Here is a 20,944-nt window from a genome sequence, read left to right on the forward strand (position 1 = left end):
TGCATTCTTGTTTTCTATTTAATTTGTTATAATTGAACCTAACAAAATGACTATGGAACGATTAAGTTTCTTTGAGATATCCGCTTGGTAATTGCCCAGCAGTTGCACAAGCTGCAAGAGAATTCAAGTGGCAACACCTACGAGGCACTCGGAACCCGCAACAATGAGCGTCTAGAGCACGTTGCAAAGTAATTGTAACAAATGATGGTAAATAAAAATTCTTATTTATAAATAATGCCCATAATGCCCACTTATGATCAACTGCAATAGCAAACAAGCCTCAGTCAAAGCTACCTGACACGCCTCCTTCTTCAAACGATATGTAAAGCCGATGACCTTCAGCAGATAATAATTCTTTGGCCTGGTAACTGGTTTTGTTGTCTAGTGTTAAAGTGCTGTATTATTTAGTTTTGAATTTGGTTTTGCTACTCTTTGGATATCTATGAGCTAAAAAACAAGAATCAGAATCGTATCGAAAAGAAAATTAATTCAGAGATCTGCGACGGCTATTTTATTAGAAAGTTGTTTTAGTTCCGTCAGCGATGTCCTTGAGCTGTTAAAAGGTGACAGCGGGGGCTTTGGCCCCAAGATCAGATGCGCCACTGATTCCCCATGAAACAAATCAGCCCATAGGAGATGTTTGATATATGGCCAAAGCGCTTACAAGAGCTTTTTTATTTTGCCCATTAAAACTGTCCAAATGAACCGGTTTTTTGGATTTGATTTTTTGTTTAAATTTTAAATGTATTTGTGATCTCTTAATGTTCCATCTTCTAATTGTCGTTTGAAATACCCAAAACACATGGGGAAAATGCAAAATAGTCCTCAATATTATAATGATTCAATTCATCAAAATCAAACAAACAAAACAACTTTTATTTCAGGCGCTTTTATGGTCAATTAAAGTGATGCTTGCCGTTCGCTCTTAGAACTTGGTTGCAGTTTGCTTTTGTTTTGAAAGTTGATATTTCGATATTTTCGAGTTGGGATAGAAAAAACCCAAGTTGCCTTAAGTGTCATTACAAGTGTCCGCGACTGCTCTGGTTTCATTATATTTTGTATTTTTTGTTGTTAAAATTTACGAGCGTTTTGAGAAGTGACTTTTGCCAATTGACCTTTAGTTGAACTCATCTCGGAAAGAGTTGCAAACAGTTGACATGAGCTTATCTGAGAGGCCTGGATCTGACTCATGGCCTTGTAAGTGCATCTGTCAGATAAATCGCATCTTTTTTTAAGATATCTGAGCTGTTGCCCTATGTCATTTACACCACTTGAACGGTCACTAAATGAGTTATGGATCGCCTCGCTATTGTCGCTCAATGCCAATGACAAGCAGTTCCTGCAATGCACCATTAAAGTGGGTCAAACTAAAAGTCACTTTAGATTGTCCACTTGGTGACTTGCGGCTTGCAATCGAATTTTAGTACGTTCAAAGCTATAAAATCTTCAAATTAAGCAATTTATATTTAATCGTTCCAAATGTCATGAAAACCATTAATACTACTGCTACTTATATCATTTTAGTATTGTCATCTATTTAAGGTTTCAGAAGCCTAAATACTAGAGCAGCTGCCAATCGCGAATGAAAATATTCTGAGTTAAAAATCTTATCTTTATAAAATATTTCGTCATTTAAATTCCTCTAAGGATTCATGATTCAAAAAAATGTTTTTTTTAAGCCAATAGCCCAAATCTTCCTAAGCAACTAGTTTTCGAGTTTCTTCGTTAAACTTTCAGGACAGATAAATTTGAGGTCGCTGAATCCGGTAACGGCTTACTATATCATATAGCTGCCATAGGAACAATCATATTTTATAAACAAAACAGTGCCGAAACCATATCGTAACACGAAAATAAAAAGAGTAAACTTACTATTGTTTTTTTTTTCTAATTTTTTTTTATAATTAAAAAGAGCACCCTTTTACCTTTCTAATGATGTGTGCATTGCCTATAGTTCAGAACTAAAATAAATTAAACGATTTAAATTTACTTGCGACGAATTGCCAAATGCCGTTTGTTTGCACTGCAGAATTTAGTTAGCAACTTACAGCGCATTCGATTAGCTAGCTTCAAGAGATTGTTTCAATCAACTTTTTATCAGTTAGAGACAACAATTTACTCTAAGAATATCATATTAAAGTTAGTCTAATGTTAATATGTTGTCTGAAAATGAAGTTTTAGTAAATACCTATTGCTTGTTACCATATGGTAACGCTATATATTATATTATATATATTATATTATTTGCTTTATTCTTTCCATTAACATAGGCAAAGCTTCTTCCAAGGCCATGGAGTCTAGCATAAGAAAACATTGTTTTAAAAACATGCTTATTCATTACCTCTCAAGCGAAGATTATGCAAATTAAACTTCATCCATAAACTCCGTCCATTTAAAAAAAAACTACGAATTATAATGTATCGGGAGTGAATCAGTAGGACGATTTACGGCAGCTTTCCAGATGGATGCACAACACAATTCAACAAATGCATAAAAAAAATAAGCATTCGGCCTGCAACCTGCCCTTAAATCTTTTTTATAGCTCTTTAAGCTTAGAAGTGATAGCTGACTAAAGTTTATATGTAATGCTACTTAAAATAATCTGTAAACAGTTGTTTGAATGTATTTTGTATCAGCATCCGTTTGTTTTTACTTCTGTCCGAATTATTTTACAAAGTATTGGAGCGATTTAAACAATTTTTGCGGGGAATTTCAGTACGTACCCAGGGACACTGAGGATATTTCGATCAATAAATCAAATTCTATAACTTTTTATTCAGACCTCGAAAATTTGTACGATTACTGAGAATATAACGACTTAACTAAAAGATTTTATATATTTATCCAAAAGTTGTTTACAAAATAGATTTCTGATATAATTAAAAAGCATTTGAATAATGTAAATATAAATCCAAGTATACAAATGCAAATGGAGCCGCAAATAGAAAACTAATACATTATTCTATCTTTATCGAAAACCATAATTCAGATTTAAAAGGGTGAAATTCTGAAGGCAACGCAGCTGATATTTTTGCTAGTCTTATATCTATGGTTGACACCATTTTATTCTGAAAGGTGTATGAAATAAAGTAAAACATTTATGTATTTTATACAATTTTATTTCTTAAAAGATTTTTACATATTTGTTGTTGTTTCTATGCTTTTCATTCATTGTATGACGAAACCGTTCACTGATAATCATAAACAGCTAAAATATTTATAAACATTGCGATTCTTTTATAAACATTTAGCTGAAATTTATCCTAAACTTTAATTTCATATATAACAATGCTCCATTTGATGGTTTCTTGGAAATAATTTACAAAAGGCTTTTGTTGTTCGTCCTTAGGGTTTCTTAAGAGCTAACAGAGAGTGGCAGGGTGGAAGTTCAACTAGAACCTCTTGAAAATTAAAAGGGGGAGCGCAGAGACCGTGTAAGAAGTATCATTTTTTTGTTTTCGTTTGTTGTTCTTTTTGTTTGGGCAGAATTGAAAAAATGTTGCTAAATTTGATTCGGCTGATTTCTGATAAATCCCATTTGCTCCAATAGATTTCGAATCCTCTTTACTTGTGGTATCCGCTGTGGTCGGCGTACACGCTGGCATCATGGCCGATGCTGCTGACGGGATAGTGGCTGACGGGATAGTGACTGACGGCAACGGCGGGTGCGTGCTTCACAACGGAGTGCGAGACGACGGGCACTTTGACGTAGACGGGGTAGGGACGGTCGACGGGGATATGCACGGGCACCTTCTGCACCTTCTCCACATAGACGGGGTAGGGCTTCTCGACGGGCACGGGGTATGGCTTGGGTACCTCAACGGGCACTGGACGATCGACTGGGACATGGATGGGGACCTTCTCGTGGCGGATAACTTCGTAGGGCTGAGGAACTGGGACTGGCACCTTCACGTACTCCTTGACGGGAACGGCAACCTTACGGATGACCTCATAGGGCTGTGGCACGGGCACCTTAACCTCGACTGGCACGCGCTTCTCATGCACAACTGGGTAGGGGCGGTCCACATGCACGGGCACTGGAATACCCTTGGTGATCGTGATGGTCTTGTGCACATCAGCCTGTTTGCTGATCACATAGGGAGCGGGTACGGCATGTGAGTGTACGGCAACGGCGGGTCCGCTGTGGCCATAGGCGATGCCAGAGCCGCTGTGTCCAACAGCAATAGCAGCGGGTGCAGAGTGTCCATAGCCGCTCAGGCCATAACCATGACCATGACCAAGGGATCCGTGACCGATGTGGCCGATATCCAGACCAGCATGACCATAGCCGTAGCCCAGATCAAGCAGACCGCGCTTGTCCAGCTTCTTCTCCAGCGGCACCTTCTCGTCCTCGGGTTTGCTGGCGCAGGCAGAGGCCACCAGCAGAGCAGCTAGGCAGATCTAGATAAGCAAATGCGTTCTAGTTGTTGTTTACTTTATTTACTATTAAATAATATCAGTTTGCTTAAAATTCGCAACATGTTCTAGTGCAACGTCCTATAGGTTATGCAATTGCATAGTGATTAGATAATCGCATTAGAAAGTTACTCAGTGATATGACGCCCATTTGGCTATAACGTTGTCGGTTTACTTTGCTTTCAAATGGTCAAGTGAAATTCATATGTGCCCCGCATGCGTAATGCGTTCCCCGTAGCGACTCTGCGCCTCCGTCTGCGTCTTCCTCCCACCAGCGTCAAACAGACATGACAAAATGTGCGACGCAGACGTCACGCATGAACAGCTCCCTTTCCCTCCCCTTACCGCCTTGTTTGGAGGCATTGTATTGTTGCATTTAGCGTTAGTGCCTTTAATCATATTTGTTGTTGCCATTTTAATTGGTTCGCTAGTTGGCTTAGTTTGATTAACGTTAAACGTGCCTGGCAATCACAATTATGATCATTTATAGAGAGTCAACAATTAACCATTGATTTGCTCAAGTTGAAGTTTATCATTGACTATTTGATTTTGTATTTTGGTTAAGTTATTATGCAATTAACGGACAGGAAGCGAATGAATCGGTCAAGCACCCAATGCATCATCTAAAGAGTTTTCATATTGTAAATAGTGTAAATTGTTTGACTGGAAGGTCTGTGAAGATTATAACTATTTAATTTATGTGGGAATGAACTTCAATGGAAACCGATTGGATTATAATTCCATATTTCTCACATCTAAATCAACACTTTATAGATTCTTTTCTATGTTTCTCAATTGCAATATTTACACATAATTGTTGTATATATATATTTGAATGGAATTGTTATTGTTACTTACAAAAACTTTCATTGTGGAGTGTGTTGGGACTCGCCAAGGCTGTAAATAAATAGATACAATTGTTTGTATGTTAATAAATAATATTGCTTTGCTATTATTGTCTCCAATTAATCTGAGCAAACTATTTATTGTGCGATTTCTTGAGAATATCAATCTTGGTTTTCTTAAACAAAGCTTATAAACACATTAACATTTATATTACTTAAGATTTCGTTTTTAAAATTTGCACAAAAAACTTGGCGTTTGCCAACACTTACGAGCAACTCAGATATAATATTGAAATCTACTGTTTAAGGATTGTAGAATCACACACGATTCCAAACCTTTGACTGGATGCTGTCTGTGGTCAGTGGCGCACTTTTATACCCCCAATGAGTTTTTGTGTCGAAACGAAACTGAAAACGCCGCCAAGCACAAGTAGCCAAGTTAATAGAGCGCCGTTGAAAAAGCTTTCAAAGCGCAGCCGCAACCGTCGACAGACGCTTTGCTCTCTCTCTCTCTCTCTCTCTGAAAAAGCTCGCCAGAGTTGTGCTGGTATTTGTGAGCTTTGCTTGTGTGCATTGACTAGGTAAGTTGGCAGCGGAAACGCTTACCACTACTAATGGAAGGCACCAACACCACTTTAAAAGCTGCTAAGCTTTAATTGTATTGGTAAAACGAGCAGTAAAATATCGAGATTTTCGAAATTGATCAACTTAAAAGCCATTAAAAATGTCTACGTTCACCATAAATTATTTTCGGACAATGAAACAATGTACTTTGGGGAATTTCAGAAAATATCCAATTAATTAGATTATTATTTTTTTTATATTTTTTTAGAATACCCGAATTGAAATAAATGTCAGATGATTCTCTTCAAAAGTTTTTAATGCTATTCTTTCTGTTGTTTTTTTTTTTAATAATTAATTAATTTCAATAGCTCTCAGGCGGGCAAAACCCAAAAGTCTTATACAAAATCATATTGTCTTGTATTAGTTTGTTTGATGCCCCAGCAGATTTATTCTTCCAAAGCTGTATAATTATCATAACAAAGTATAAACAAGAATAGTCGTATGACATTTTTGCAACAGAAACTATAAATTTACGGTCTTTATTTCTTTGCGTAGTTTTTACTGTTTCCCACATTTCTCATCTGGTATTGATATATGTTTCGAGACTCTAGTTGCGTAATGTGAATCAGTTAACCACATTTGACAGTTGTGGTGAAACTTTCAATGCATAATGTTCGACTTAATTATGACTTCATCTGGGGGTGTTTATCTACACTGATCAGAACACAACTCTTAAGCAGTATTAGAACATTATTAATTAATTCATTATTCGAAATTAAATAAATTAAATAAATAAATAATTTCCTACTTTATTTTAAAATTTATAGTTTTTCCCATTGAAAAATTAAATTTGAATTTTGGTTGCCATTCGCGATTTATTTAATTTTAATTCGCAATTCTAAAATAGAGGATTTAAAGACTACATTTTGCGAATAGCTCTTAACTTCCTTAACGGCAAGCTGGAAGCGAAAGCTATGAGATATGTGATAAGGGCGGTGTTGAGCTTATGATATATTGATAGGACTGTCGTCTCTTGCGCATTTCGCTCACTTTTGGGAAGCCACGAGTTGTGGTACATTACGAGTATTGCAATTGCAAATGCAACACATAAGTGTGTAACAGCAATAGCAAGAGATCGTGTTTCTAATTCAAATCACTATGTTGTAACAAATCTGGGTATCAATGTAGCTACTGAAGTTGACTCTAAGTCAATCTCCGGGAAGGGGGTATTGATATGGGATTGTTATTGGGAGAATTGCCATGCGTGAGAGTTGCTGTACCGCAATAGTGAAAGGCATTTACACAAATCAGTTTATATATATATATATTAGTTAGAAACCTACGATTATGAATTTGCCAAAAAAAATAAAGATTTTTTTATTATTTAAAAGCGCCATAAAATGAGACCTGTTATAATAATTGGGCCCTGATTTGAATATGATATTTTGCAAACATAGATTTGCATTTTCAATTTTCAATCGATTCTATAATGGGCTTTTAACTGAAAAACACAAATATTTTAAGCAACCTTGTTACTCAAACAACTTTCCAAATTCAAATAATATACTTTTAAACGGAAGATATTTAATGTTTGAATATCGAATGAATTGAATCAATTAAAGTATGATCTGATCTGAATTGAAATTAAATTATACGGCGATTAAGCAAGAGTTTTAGTTATTTTTCGATAATTATTAAAATTTTTAAACCAGTTGAGCTATTTTGAAGTTGGAGTCCTTAATGCTGTAATTTTAGTACAAATTCATTATAAATTTTTTAACAGAATTTATAGAGACAAAATTTAATGGTTCTAGTTTTTGATTAAATATCTGTTATTGGACGTCGACTTTATTGATGCATGTAGCAAAAGGCGCCGTTGCAAGTTGGTAGCATCCACTTTAAGGCACAACTGGACAAAGTGGTCAACTTTTACTTTCGCAAAATGTGTCGTTTTCTATGTTCGACCAGATGGAACCAAGCTAACTAAGTCAAGCAACCAGTGCAGCTGCCCGCAACAACAACAACAACCACATCAGCAACAAGAGCTATAGCAATAGAAACAACAAAAACAGCGACAAACGTTACGATTCTGTCAGACAACGAAGCCAACAGATGCGAGTTACAATTGAGAGATGCCGGCGTTGGGGCATTGGAGGCCTGCAGATGGAGGCGGTGGTGCTGGTGGTACTGGTGGTGAAGATGGAGGGAGGGAGGGTTGTGGATTGGGGGTGGGGACGCAGCCAGAGGCGGTTGTTGGTTGGATGTGGAGGTTGTTTGGCTGTGACTTGGCATGCGACTTGGGCGCTTTGTTGCATGCTCCGGATTGCAACATAAAAGCCAGGCGAGTGCTTGCTATAGCCACTCCCCCTTAACCCCTCTAGACCCTCGTCTTGCAGTTAGTTCAACACACTCGTGTGGCTGCCGCAGTTGCAGTTGCAGTTGCGATTGCATTTGCAGTTTTTGTGCTTCGCATTTCAGATTCTCATGTTTGCCATCGCCATAAATTGTGGTCAACCGATGCAGCCGATGCGACGTAATTCATTGATTATAACGACAACAATAACTGCAATGCAATGGACTAGCCCCCTCATCCCCTTACCCCACCTCTTTTCGGTCACCAACCTCTGCGCATTTGTTACCTGCTGATTTATGGCCAATTGTCTGCATGTGTGTGTTTGTTTTGTGGGTTTCTTGGTCTTTTCGAAGACCCAGGCACTTGATCAGACCGATTGGTTTTGCTTGCAATTCAATATGCGAAATGAGGCCTAAAATTAGCTAATATAATTATAGGTTATTATACCCACAAAGTAGATCGAGAGACAGAGACACCGAGAGGCAGTTAGATAAACTGGTAGACAGTTGGCATGAGACCCACAAACAATTAGGACAGACTTTAGCTGTCTTTCATCCATGCGATTATTCACACAATTGTGATGCCGCGGGTCTTATATAGATCGTATGTGGATTGCAGCAGATCTTTTATAGACAGACAACTCGCTTGCCACACAGCCTGAGAATTTATGAAACATGCGATGATTCAAAGTGTTGCGAACTAGTAAACCGAACACATTGTGATCGTAATACTCGGTTGAGTACAAGTGGCAAGTTAAATATAAATACAATTATTCGAAAATAAGTTAAGAGAAATGTGAAATACATCTCAATGCTTAAAAACTGATTTCTTAGAAACTGCAAAACAAAAAAAATTAAAATTTATGTTAAGTGCATCCACGAAATCATTCTAAATTGTATACTCTTCATTTATAAAATCAATCAGAAACTAATTTAATTTGTTCAGTAAAACCATTTATATTTAAGTTGCTTTTTGTAGTGTGAAATCATTTCAATACATTTTATTTCAATCATTTCATGACTGCTAAAGTGAATGTACCCGTCAAGTAATCCCTTTTTTATTTAAGACTTTTCCGTACCTTAATTAAAAAACAACTTTTCGATTTATTTTAATTTATATTTTAATATATGCACATGCCCAGCAAACACAAACAAAAAAAAACTGGTCTCTTGTCGGAAATCACTAAAGTTTTTTACTTGATATGTCAAAATGCCAAAACGCTGCAGTAGGAAAACGATCGGCCAGCCTATGTTTATACATACATATGTGGTAGGAATAAAGTATACGCCCTGTTGGCCATATGTGCGCTTTTTCGTGGCCAGCCGCAAATCATTTAAGCGCCACAAGCGTGCAAAACTATAAAACCAGCTAAAACAACAACAGCAATTACAACAACAATAAAAACAACAACAGAAGCATTGACGCATTGAGTGGAAAATAGAGCACAGCTTCCTTCAGACATCGTTTAATAGTAAGTAAGTCTTTGGTTTTGGTGGTTTTTGGTTTTTTCTGCTTTTAGTTAGTCGCCGTTTTGGCCGCTTAGAAACATTGCGGATGCAGTCGCAGACAAGAAGTTGGGGCCGGTTTTTGTCTTGGCCATAAACAGTTGCTTTGGTTCGATGCGGTGCGTTGCACAATGCAACAACTTGAATGCACTTTCAGTTTCAGTTTCGGTTTCAGTTTTACGTTTTGATTTCGTATTCGTATTCGCATTTGAATTCGGTTTTGGCTTTAGCTGTGACAGTAATCCATTGCCATACATCGCAAATTAAAGAAAAAACACTTTGTTCTGCTCTTAATTATATCATTAATTATATATATTACTGGGCTAGATCCGTTTGCCAATTAATTAGCATTTAATTTGAGCTCACAACGTCATAAAGTCAACAGCTGACCCGTTCTCCGTTGATCTCGAGATCCGTGCCAAGATCCGTGCGCATAAATCAATAATAAGTATCTCAGACATTCCCCTCAGCTTCAGTCAGAGCCAAGCAAACGAATTGATATCATACATAGTATACAGCTCACCGAAGGCAGTCAAGATACGATTTGATCGCTGCTTGGCTAGCATTCGAACTTGATCTAATTCTTTTAAAGTACAATACTAGTTGATCAACTTAATTACTTATTTTTTTTTTATGCAACTAAAGAGTGTCATTCCAAACTCACTATTTTTTTATCCTACATCCATTTAAATTTACTAAAATTAATAATAATTTAACCCGAATAGCCTCAGCGCTACCATATGGTAACACGCAATAGACATTTACTAAAACTTAATTTTCAGACACGTATTAACATTAGACTCACTTTAATATGATATTCTAAGAGTAAATTGTTGTCTCTACCTGATAAAAAGTTGATTGAAACAATCTCTTGAAGCTAGCTAATCGGGAAATGCGCTTTAGGTTGCCCGCTGCATTCTGCAGTGCAAAAAAACGGCATTTAGAAATACGTCACGAGTAAATTTAAATCGTTTAACTAATTTTAGTACTGAACTATATGCAATGCACACATCATTAGAATGGTAAAAGAATTCTCTTTATAATTGTGATAAAAATTCGAAATAAAAAACACTTTTTCCCGGTAAATTTACGCTTTTCTTTTTCTTGTTACCATGTGGTAACGCTAGTACGGATATGGCACAGGTTTTTTCAAAAATACATTTTAATCGCGTTTCGGTACTGTTTTGTTCATAAAATATGATTGTTCCTATGACAGCTATGCGATATAGTAAGCCGATTTGAACCAAATTTGGTCAGGATGTATAAAACCAACTTAAATGCATATTCTGTGAGTTTGGTTGAGGTATCACAGAAAATAAAAAAGTTTTCAAGACAAAAGGTAAATTTGACCCCGATTGTTCCTATGACAGCTATGTTATACATACGATATACTGCACCGATTTGAATCAAATTTGGTCATATATATCAAGGAGGAGGCCTCCTGTTGGATAAAGCTGTGTTTATTTGACTTTTTCGAAAATATTCGAATCGTGCAATATTAAAAATACTAGTTCCCTGTCGGTACAAGCGTTAACTTATAATAACAGCCGAAAAAATGGTCCTGTCGATTATCCTGACAAGGACTAACAAAAATCATTTTTTTTTCGAATTCAGCCCCTCAAATTTATCAGTCCTGAAAGTCTCATGAAGAAACTCGAAAAAAAGTTGCTCAGGGATATTCGGGTTAAACTCACAATAAACTTATAGAATACAAAATAAATATAAGTAATCCGAGCCTTAACAATTTACTCTAAGTATCTAATCTTATTTAAAAACAAAAAATAAATAAACTAATATCTAAAAATATAGTACATATATTGTCAATAACATAATTGTATCATGTAGACTCAGAAACATGAGTAAATTTGTGTCAGCTTCTTAAATCTATTTGCAATTACTGTGTAAATCGTGTCTTTATGTTTTATTGTCACATAAATTTTATAGACGATAGTTACTTCTGTTTATACTTTTATGAGCATGGCTATGGTTAAACATACACATACATACATACATATATCTTTTTTAGATCAAATATGTTTGTTTTGTGTGTGTGTTGTGAATGTCACGTTAATGTAAACACGTTAAGGTCATTTGAATTGCTGTGCTGTGCTGTGGTCACTTGCCCGTCCACTCCGAGACACAAATGTGGTTCAATGTCCACTGCAGGCAACCACCAACCACTGCTGACCAGCCGTTCATTGAATGCATTCAAACGTTTCGCTAGACTCGTCTGACAAAAATCAAATTGTCAACATGTCAAGGGTCCAATAATTTTGGGCATGTAATTTTGATTGTTATTTTTCTTACACTGACAAGACATTTTTGCATAGTATTTGTTGTGGCTGTTGTTGTTGTAGATATTGTTGTTGCTGTTGCCATATGTATCTTTCCCATTGTTGCGCTTGACAAAGCTAAAGCAGAAATTTGTTATTTGCTTAGTTTACGAGTTAACCTTGACATTTGGCAGTTTCGATTTCGTAATATAACAATTTTCAGAGAAATTTCAAAGCGATCAGTAATTAATGTGTACGAACTGTAAATAAATTAATTGGATTTTGGAAATTTGTTATAAGTTAATTTTTGAAACTAACATAATTAGTTTTTTAAAATTTATAACCAAATTAATCGTCACATATTTGATTTTCACACATTCCTGTAGCAATTGCCAATGAGTATGTCGCAAGCGTTTAGAAAAAAAACGACGAAAATGATTTTAATGCACACTTTTCACAATATTCGATCACGTCGAGACGTGGAAACAACGTGCCAAAGAGCCATTAAGTGCATCGGCAGCAGCAGGGAAAACAACAACAAAAGCAACATTAACGTCGTCTACAACAACTAAAGCAAGAGCAAAGCAAAAGCAACATAGTGTGGTATGTTATGTTTTTGGCACTTGGCAGTAGTTGCCACATCGTCGCCACATTTTCCCAGAGACTCTCCGATCGAGACCGGGCTGAAGACCGAATTTCGACTCAGACGGTGTCTCAGACATGACCCAATAACAGGGATTAGGCGACCGCGACACGGCAGCTGCTGCTTCTGTTTTTGTTTATGTTGTTGTTGTTGTTGCTGCTGTTGTTGCTGTTTTTGTTGCTGTTGCTGTTGCTGCTGCTGCTACATCGCTAGTAGAGTGACTTGGACTATGTCTGTGTGTTGACTGTTGCCACTGCCACTCAATCATTCAATCAAATACACTGACTATGGCTGGGCCTGGGCGACGAGGTACCAGTCCACGTCCAGTCAATCAGTCAGGCAGCCAAACAGGCAGCTTTGCAACTCGTCAGCCCCAAAGACAACGTTCCACCGCCGGCAATTAGTCCAACTTTTTGCTGGTTTCTGCTAAAATTATGTGTTGCGAAAATTCTTTCAACTGTTTATTGCTTGGACATGGAACATGTGTTTCTCCTTGCAATGAGAAATATTTGAAAAATCTTTAATTCTCTAAAGCCATGCAGAAAACGGCTTCAATTATTGAACTCCTCTGGTGCTGCGGGGCGTATGAGCAATGTCATTAAACTGAGCGCTGCTAATGAATGGTTCAATGTAGTTCGGCTCAGTTCACCTAAAATCACATTCAATTGGTAGCTTGGTAAATAAAATATTTTCTAGCAAAACTTATGTATTCTCAATTGCATTAACGCAGCAATAGAATCTGTTGCAATTCTCTAATCAACAGACTTTGGCTAAAAACCTGTTGCTCAATCAGGTTCCAAAAATCAGTCCACAAATGTTCAATTATGTGATCTACTGTCGAATCGTATAGTAAATATTTAATACAAGCTTTGCTGAAATAATAAATATCAACCAAAACTTTATATAAAAGAAGTCCGATACTTTGGCAGAAAAAAAATCTTGTGGTTGTCCAGCATTTGGTCAACATTTTCAGAAAAAGCTCAGCTAAAGTTTTATGTGAAAGAAATCCAATTTTTTATAAAAAACAATATATTTTTGTTGCTTTATTTATTTCTTTATTTAGTACTACATTTAATTTTTGACGCTCGGTCAAAACCAGCTGATTGTGAGTTGAAAATTTCATTGCAACTTACAGCGTGATTGGTGCTTGATTTGTAATATTATTAAATGGCCTGTTCCCTCTATTGGTCCTCCAGGATATTCGGGGTCTTCCTCTCCATAGCTGTCCACCATACCGTAGCACCGTATCAAACACCTAACCGGCTAAAGATCTTTTTCCAATTGAAATCACTGTATGTTCATTCAACTGACTTTGTGAAAATGTCGTTCCACCTGTTTCGATAGGTATATTTTATATTTCTACTTACATATATTGATACCTAAATATCAAAGAAAACGAAAATAACAGTGACGCGGCATATTTTTAATTAATTCTCTTAAATTCAATTAATCTCCATTCCTGTATTAATAGGGGAGATGCATCTTCACTTCTGTTAAAATAATTTATAAAAGTTAAATTTAGTTTCAACTATAAAAAGCTGTTTGCGATAAGCACACGTTCTAGTTATTGTCACAAAAAGTATTCTCTTATGAATGCATGAGTTAACGACAACTGGTTAAAGTTGTGAACCCCCTGGGACAACAATCGAATCAGTTTCGAACTTGTGCGTCTTTTGTTCCAGCATTAATATTGTTTGCCAAAAATAAGTGACTTTGGTATTCTAGCAACCATTGTCTAATTTTATCGAAAGTCATCAAAATCAAATAGCTTATTGAATTTTAGAAGAATATAAAACTATAAAGATCATTAATCTTTAGCATGCCGAAGACTAGATACCTTATTAGAAAAATATGTTAGAATATACAGAAAAACTACAAAAATAATTTTAAAAAAATTCAATTTTTAACGGATTGCTTCCATGCTTGCTGTGTATATGATATAGTTTTCTGAATTTTACCAAATAAGGTCAAAATGCATAAAGGATATTTCATATACAACTTGTGGGTTTGGATAAGTAAGCCTCAAACTATTAAACAATTATCACTACGGTCGACAATATATACAGCTAATTAGATTTGAAATTTTTAGTGGCATTCTCAAAATGAAAAGTCACTTTATTTGTTTGTATCAAAGCGCTAAAAAAGCTAAGATTTTATGATGGGGATTTATTCCTCTTAAGAAATCTAGAAGTGTTTGTTCCACGACTTTTTCAAAAAAAACTGATAGTTTAGCGGGAAAAATCCCGTTTAAGTTTAAGCCCCTACAGTTTGCGAACCATAGAAGCTACAGATATGTCCTATAAAACGTTGAAAAGGTTGGTTTGAGGGCTTGGTTGGTCGAAAATCAGGATTTGTACGAAAAACTTTTTTGTTTTTTGAGATATCTAAACAGATAATGCATTTATGTCAGTTAATACATCCTGACCAAATTTGGTTCAAATTGGTTTACTTTATCATATAGTCACATTGGTGACGACAATGCGTAAACAATGTAGACAATCCGTAAACAATGTAAACAATCCGTAAGCAATGTAAACAATTCGTAAATTACGTAAACAATCCGTAAGCAATGCAAACATTGCATAAACAATGTCTACAATAGTATCCTTCATAGGTTTGGCTACGCTGCTGGTTGATTTTTGGTGTTGTTATCTTTTTTTTTAATGGCCTGAAACCCTTGCTAAAAGAAATTATAAACAAAAAACTAAATGCAATGTGTCACCCAATTGCAATTATCTATAATATTTATATTTTATTCATTTACACTTTAGATATAACTTATATTTATATAAAATTATATATTTCTTAATAATTATGGTATTTTTAGTTAATATTTCTGTCGCCTTTAATAATGTCTATTGTTGCTGTACGGAAAATTCTTATAGAGCTCGACAATGTGTTTCAAATGCACTATAATCAGGGGTGACACAGAAAGCAAAAAAGCTCGAAAATCTCCTAAAACTCCATACATCTCCATCTGAACAAGCGAGCAGAAAAATCAAATGAAGGAACTAAATTACTCATAATTACGGACTTACCTCTGTCGATCACTTCTGATATTCGACAAATCGAACTAATTTCAAACCATTTAATACAACTTTATTATGGTGAACCATAATATTATAATAATGAACAATAAAGTTGGATAACTACCCAACTTTAATTGAATATAATTCATTCATATTCAACAATTTTATATAACTTTTTTCCCTTGAGTGCGCCAGCTCACTTTTCTCACATTGTCGGCATTGTCTACATTGTTGACATTGCTTACATTGTTTACACATTTACAATTTATAGTTGACACTCAATTGTTTACACGTAGACAATCGTGTAATCTACAAGGTGAAGTCTACGCGGCACATCACTGAAGATATCTCATCAAACAAAATACATTTTCATACTATGGCAGCTATATGATATAGTGGTCCGATCCAAAAATAAAAACAAACTTGATCTGCCTATGGTATCCAGGAACCTACATACCAAGTTTGGAGTCTCTAGCTCTTATGGTTTCTAAAATCGACGCGTTCAAACAGACGAACGGACGGACAGACAGACGGAAAGACAAAAGGACATGGCTCAATCGTGTCGGCTGTTGATCCTGATGAAGAATATATACTTTAGATGGTCTGTCACGCCCCCTTCTGGCTGAAAATAATAATTTGTTATTGTAAGGGTATGTTTTTATACCCGTTATTTAAATAAGTAAAAGGGTATATTTTGTTCGGTGGAATGTATGTACCAGGGAGAAGGAGGCATCTCCGACCCTTTAAAATATATATATACATGATCAGCATCAATAGCCGAGTCGATATAGTCATGTCCGCCTGTCCGTCCGTCCGTCCGTCCGTATAAAAAAATCTATCTCAGAGACTATAAGAGATAGAATAACCAAATTTGGCTCCCAGATTTCTGTATACCCCACGCAGATCAAGTTTGTTTTAAAGTTAAGCCTCCGCCCCCGCAAATCGCGAAAAGCCACCACACCCACAGTTTTCAAGAAAATACGTTTCTTGTGATAATTAATGCTTAAAACAAGATCGAACAAGTATATATATATTAAAATAAGTAACGGGTATCCTATGGTCGGGATCTCGACTATAGCCTTTCCGACTAGTTTGTATTAAGACCCCGTACATAAAAGAATAGGGGTCTTATATTTTTTTTTAATGTGCGGCTGTTGAAACCGATTGAAAGATATATAATCTATAAAGTCAGTCAATATTTGCACAGTTGCATAAAAATTTAGAAAGAAAAAAACTGAACACTTTTTTAATTATTTAAAATTTGCCGCATTACATTCCATGAATATTTAAGAATTAAAATATGTTGTCATTTTGTTATTTGATACCTTGGGTATAACTGGAACTAAATAAGAATGAGTTGAGTAAAAGGCCATTAACAGATAATAATAAAACAGACTTTTGCAGGCATGCGTAATGCAATGCTAACCTTAAATATCGACTGTAATTTGCTTTGGCTTAGTTATAATTATGACTCGACCTTGAGGCACAATGTGGGGCAAAACAAGCGATCGAGTTTATACTTGGCTGCAGATCAACTCTCACCCAGAACAATTGACAGTTTTTACCTACCAACCGTATAGTCAATAAGCGTGACTGTTGCCATTCTAAAAGTTATGTTATTTAACCATATACCATATCGTGTTTGTGTCTTGCAGATACTTTTTCTCCACGGTGCTGCAGTTTCAGCTTTATAGACGCATGTGTCAAGCCGCTGGCCAATACGTGCCCAACGATCCGAGAAAGCCATTGCATAAGTGCGACATCTATCGGCAGCCAGCCGCAGGCAATATACTTAAGTATGTTACACATTTATTTAAACTACTTTTATTTGTTAATCATTTAAATCGTTTAAATCAAGTGAACTGGTAATTTTTTGTTTTAATAGTAATAGATACTTGATTTTAATTCCATTTGCCTTAAGTATTCAGACAGCCAAAAAACAATTTACGTTTTATTTTCGACTATTTTACATAGTCTTCACTTCCTTGCTTATTTCCTGCGTATTACATTTCGCTGGGATCTTAAATAAAGCTTTATGAATCTTTTTAATTATTTCCATTGTGTTTACTCGGATGAACGAAAATCGATTGATATTTTTTGATTTGACAGCTGAATATGCTTTATTTAATAGTAGAAAAAAACAAAATGAAATTGGAAACGTCTGTTTTTTGTTAAATTATTTTTCGAGATAAGTGGCTTCATATTAATTTAAGTTATGGATTAATTTTTAATTAATTGTTGTCAAGCATTTTGCGACAAATTCATGTATATTTACATCCGTTACTTATCTGCAACCTTCTAAAGTATATATATCGACCCCTTTTTGCAAAAGTATCGTATGCTACATAATGTAAATTCTACAGTAGGCGATTTTTTTGTTTTTAAGGACCTGGGTGAAGATAACGCTTCCAAATTTAAACTGCTTATTAATATTAGAGACCTGCATAAATGTATTCGAAATGCCCTATGAAACATTCACTTTAAAACTAAACACCGTTTGTTGTACCCATTTTAAGTGAATATGTGTGAATACTGTATTTTATTGTATATTAGTATGTAGTGTACACATTCACATGTATATGGGTATATGTATTTTTGACATACTTCTATATAGTGTACTGCTAAAAATGAGTTTAGCATTTTTGTATACAGTATACATACTGTACAGTGCTTAATGCTTGCATTTAAATAAATAAAATTGCATATAATAAGTTATATCTACAAAAAAGTCGAATTAGATAAATAGTGCTGAATAAGAATATAGAGCTATACTTTTTTGGCTTTTACAACCGAGTTCCAGTCTCGGACTCTGCTAAAATTGCGCTCCAGTCGCTTTAATTGCGTGCGCTCTGGCTTCAATTTGTCACACCCAGTTTGGTTATGTCCTTACCCACTTGACCACATTGAAATCTCGAATATATATTGTCCCTATATTTTTTCAATTAGTTTGATTAACATATTTTAAGTACAAATTGTACACCTCTGACATATCAGTCAAAAACACTGAACACCTATAAAAATATAGTGTACCCGATACTAAACAAACATCATTTATAGTATTTATTTTGCATAAGTTCCCCTATATAAGTGTACACATTATTTGTCACATGTTTATACATTCTATACAGATGTATAGTGTATAGTCTTTTCGGGTACAACATACTAATGTACATCTTGTGAATTTAGTTTTGAATACATTCATGAAGGTCTCTAATTAATATTGAGCTTCTTTAATTGTTACACAAAAAAAAATTTTGTAAGAAATGTATAGTTTTGATATATAAAATAATTATTATTTTGTGCTCATAGTTTTGATAGCATCGTCAGAAAATGTATTACTTACGATAAGTTTAAAAAAAATTTGAACTAATGAAATAAATTTATATAAAGTTTAAATTAAGAAAATGAAACATTTATTTCAACTAATTTATTTAAATATATATATTTTTTATTACAAAATTTAACTGAATTCAATTATCTTCAACCGTTTCCTTATACTTTGGTATTCAACATAATATTTTGAGAGAATATTTTTTTTTAATTTATCCTTTATTAATTACTTTATTAGTCTTTGTGGAACAAATTGGGAAAATAATTTTTACTTTATAATATCTGTATTATTTCATTCAATGCATTCTTTGCCCTATGAAAAAATGAAATCGAATTGGCTGCAAATTAAATGAAGATGTTAGAAAAAATGTGCCAATATTCATGATCAACATTAGTGTCACATATAGTAAGAGCTAAGAAGCACCACATTTGGAATGTAGACTCATTATAAAGTCAGGCAGATCGAGCTTATTTTCAAATATTAGAACAATTATAACAATAATATGAAATTGGATCAAAATAAGACGATTGTTACACCAAGATGAATGAGATAAACAAAATACAATATAACTTCTTCAATCTCAATCCCTAATCGGCCTCACATTCATTATTTTAGGAACCTGATGGCAAAGGGCGCTTCACAGCCATGGCAAGAGGTGCTGGAGGAGACATTGGGCGAGGGTCGTTTAGACGGTACTGCTTTGAGGGAGTACTTTGCACCCTTGGAGGAATGGCTGCGTCTGGAGTCTCTGCGTACGAACGAGTATGTTGGTTGGAACTATGATGGGGACTACTGCAAACGAAGCATCGAAACCGCTGGACTACAAATATTTGGTGGCTACTACAACGGAGTAAGAGGATCAGAGGACAACATATTGATGCTAATCCTAGCGATCTCTCTGTGCTACCTATTTGTCTAACTAAAATCGAACTAAATTAAACAATCAAATGCACTTATTTTTATGTAGTATATTAATTTCCGCTTAATCAAGTTGCATATTCCGTACATATCTAACCGAGTTGAACTTGAATTAATGCCAAAAACAATTCTAAATAAAATAAAAAGTAAACAAACATAAACAAAATACAAATTGTCGGCACCCTAAGCAAACTATTGAAAAATAAAACCGGTTTGTTGGGTTCCCGCGGGGGGAGATATACAGCAATGGGTAGCGGTAAGAGGGGTGTCTTAGCTGTGGGCTGTGCTGATGCGGGTCATTGGAACGCCAGCGTCGCACGCACATTTCAACTGTTGCTATTGTTGTTGCATTAAAATGTAATCAAATAATAAACACAAAAAACAAACCGCTCCGACTGCAATTGCAGTTTTTGTTGTTTCTGTTGATGTGTGTCTCAACTGGTTTCTTTTTATTTTTTGCTTTTTATAAATTTGATTTAATAAATTGCAAAAAAAAACGACTTCGACTGCAACTGCAACTTCAGTGTAAACAAGATAATCAACGCCGTGGTGTAACGGGGCGTGGCATGCCATGACCGAGGGGCAGGAGGTGGGACAGTGAGACGCAACTCAGTGCTCAACTCAGTGTCATTGTTCTAAGTTTGTCTAAGAAATCAGATACTTTAGTAATGTGAGTGCAGAGCAAGTTCTCGGCTGTCTTATAGTACTGTCAGTCTGTCGGTTGAGGGGACACTTTGTTTTCATGTTGATTACAATCAACGATTTAAGCGAGTCGGTTTGATTTTGTGTGTGTGTGGGGGTCATAAAGAATATTATATTATTATTATTAAGCCAAGATGATGAGGCTTAATTCAATTGAAAAGTAAACTTACATACGGCAATCCATTTACTTTGTACTTTCTTAATCACAACACGAAGAACAATATTGTTGAGAATCATCGGCCAGAAGATTTCTTGTGCCCAGCCTTAAGATATTCTGCGAACACACTATAGTCTATACAAACTTTGAATCGTCAAACAGAATCTTTCACAACATTTTGGTGGTTTAAGAACTTAGTCTTAAATCA

At 35.3% G+C, this 20,944-nt stretch overlaps 2 protein-coding genes across 2 annotated transcripts in view; one reads left to right on the forward strand and one right to left on the reverse strand.

The window, feature by feature from the left end:
• Positions 1–20,080, forward strand: part of LOC117779467 (angiotensin-converting enzyme) — an 84,241-nt gene extending 64,161 nt beyond the window's left edge. Inside the window, exons 8-9 of the mRNA XM_034615673.1 lie at positions 17,284–17,424; positions 19,575–20,080. Of these exons, the coding sequence (XP_034471564.1) occupies positions 17,284–17,424; positions 19,575–19,878 (445 nt within the window). The 3' untranslated portion in view covers positions 19,879–20,080. The remainder of the gene's footprint in view (positions 1–17,283; positions 17,425–19,574) is intronic.
• On the reverse strand, positions 3,098–5,596 carry LOC117779470 (zinc finger protein 512B). The gene is made up of 3 exons (XM_034615676.1): positions 5,532–5,596; positions 5,275–5,313; positions 3,098–4,401 (listed from the first exon to the last, which is right to left on the reverse strand). Exons 2-3 carry the CDS (start codon positions 5,284–5,286, stop codon positions 3,565–3,567), a joined length of 849 nt encoding a protein of 282 aa, XP_034471567.1. The 5' UTR covers positions 5,287–5,313; positions 5,532–5,596; the 3' UTR covers positions 3,098–3,564.
• Positions 20,081–20,944: the final 864 nt, after the last annotated feature.

This window comes from Drosophila innubila (genome assembly GCF_004354385.1).
Source record: "Drosophila innubila isolate TH190305 chromosome 2L unlocalized genomic scaffold, UK_Dinn_1.0 4_B_2L, whole genome shotgun sequence".
Lineage (NCBI taxonomy): Eukaryota > Metazoa > Arthropoda > Insecta > Diptera > Drosophilidae > Drosophila > Drosophila innubila.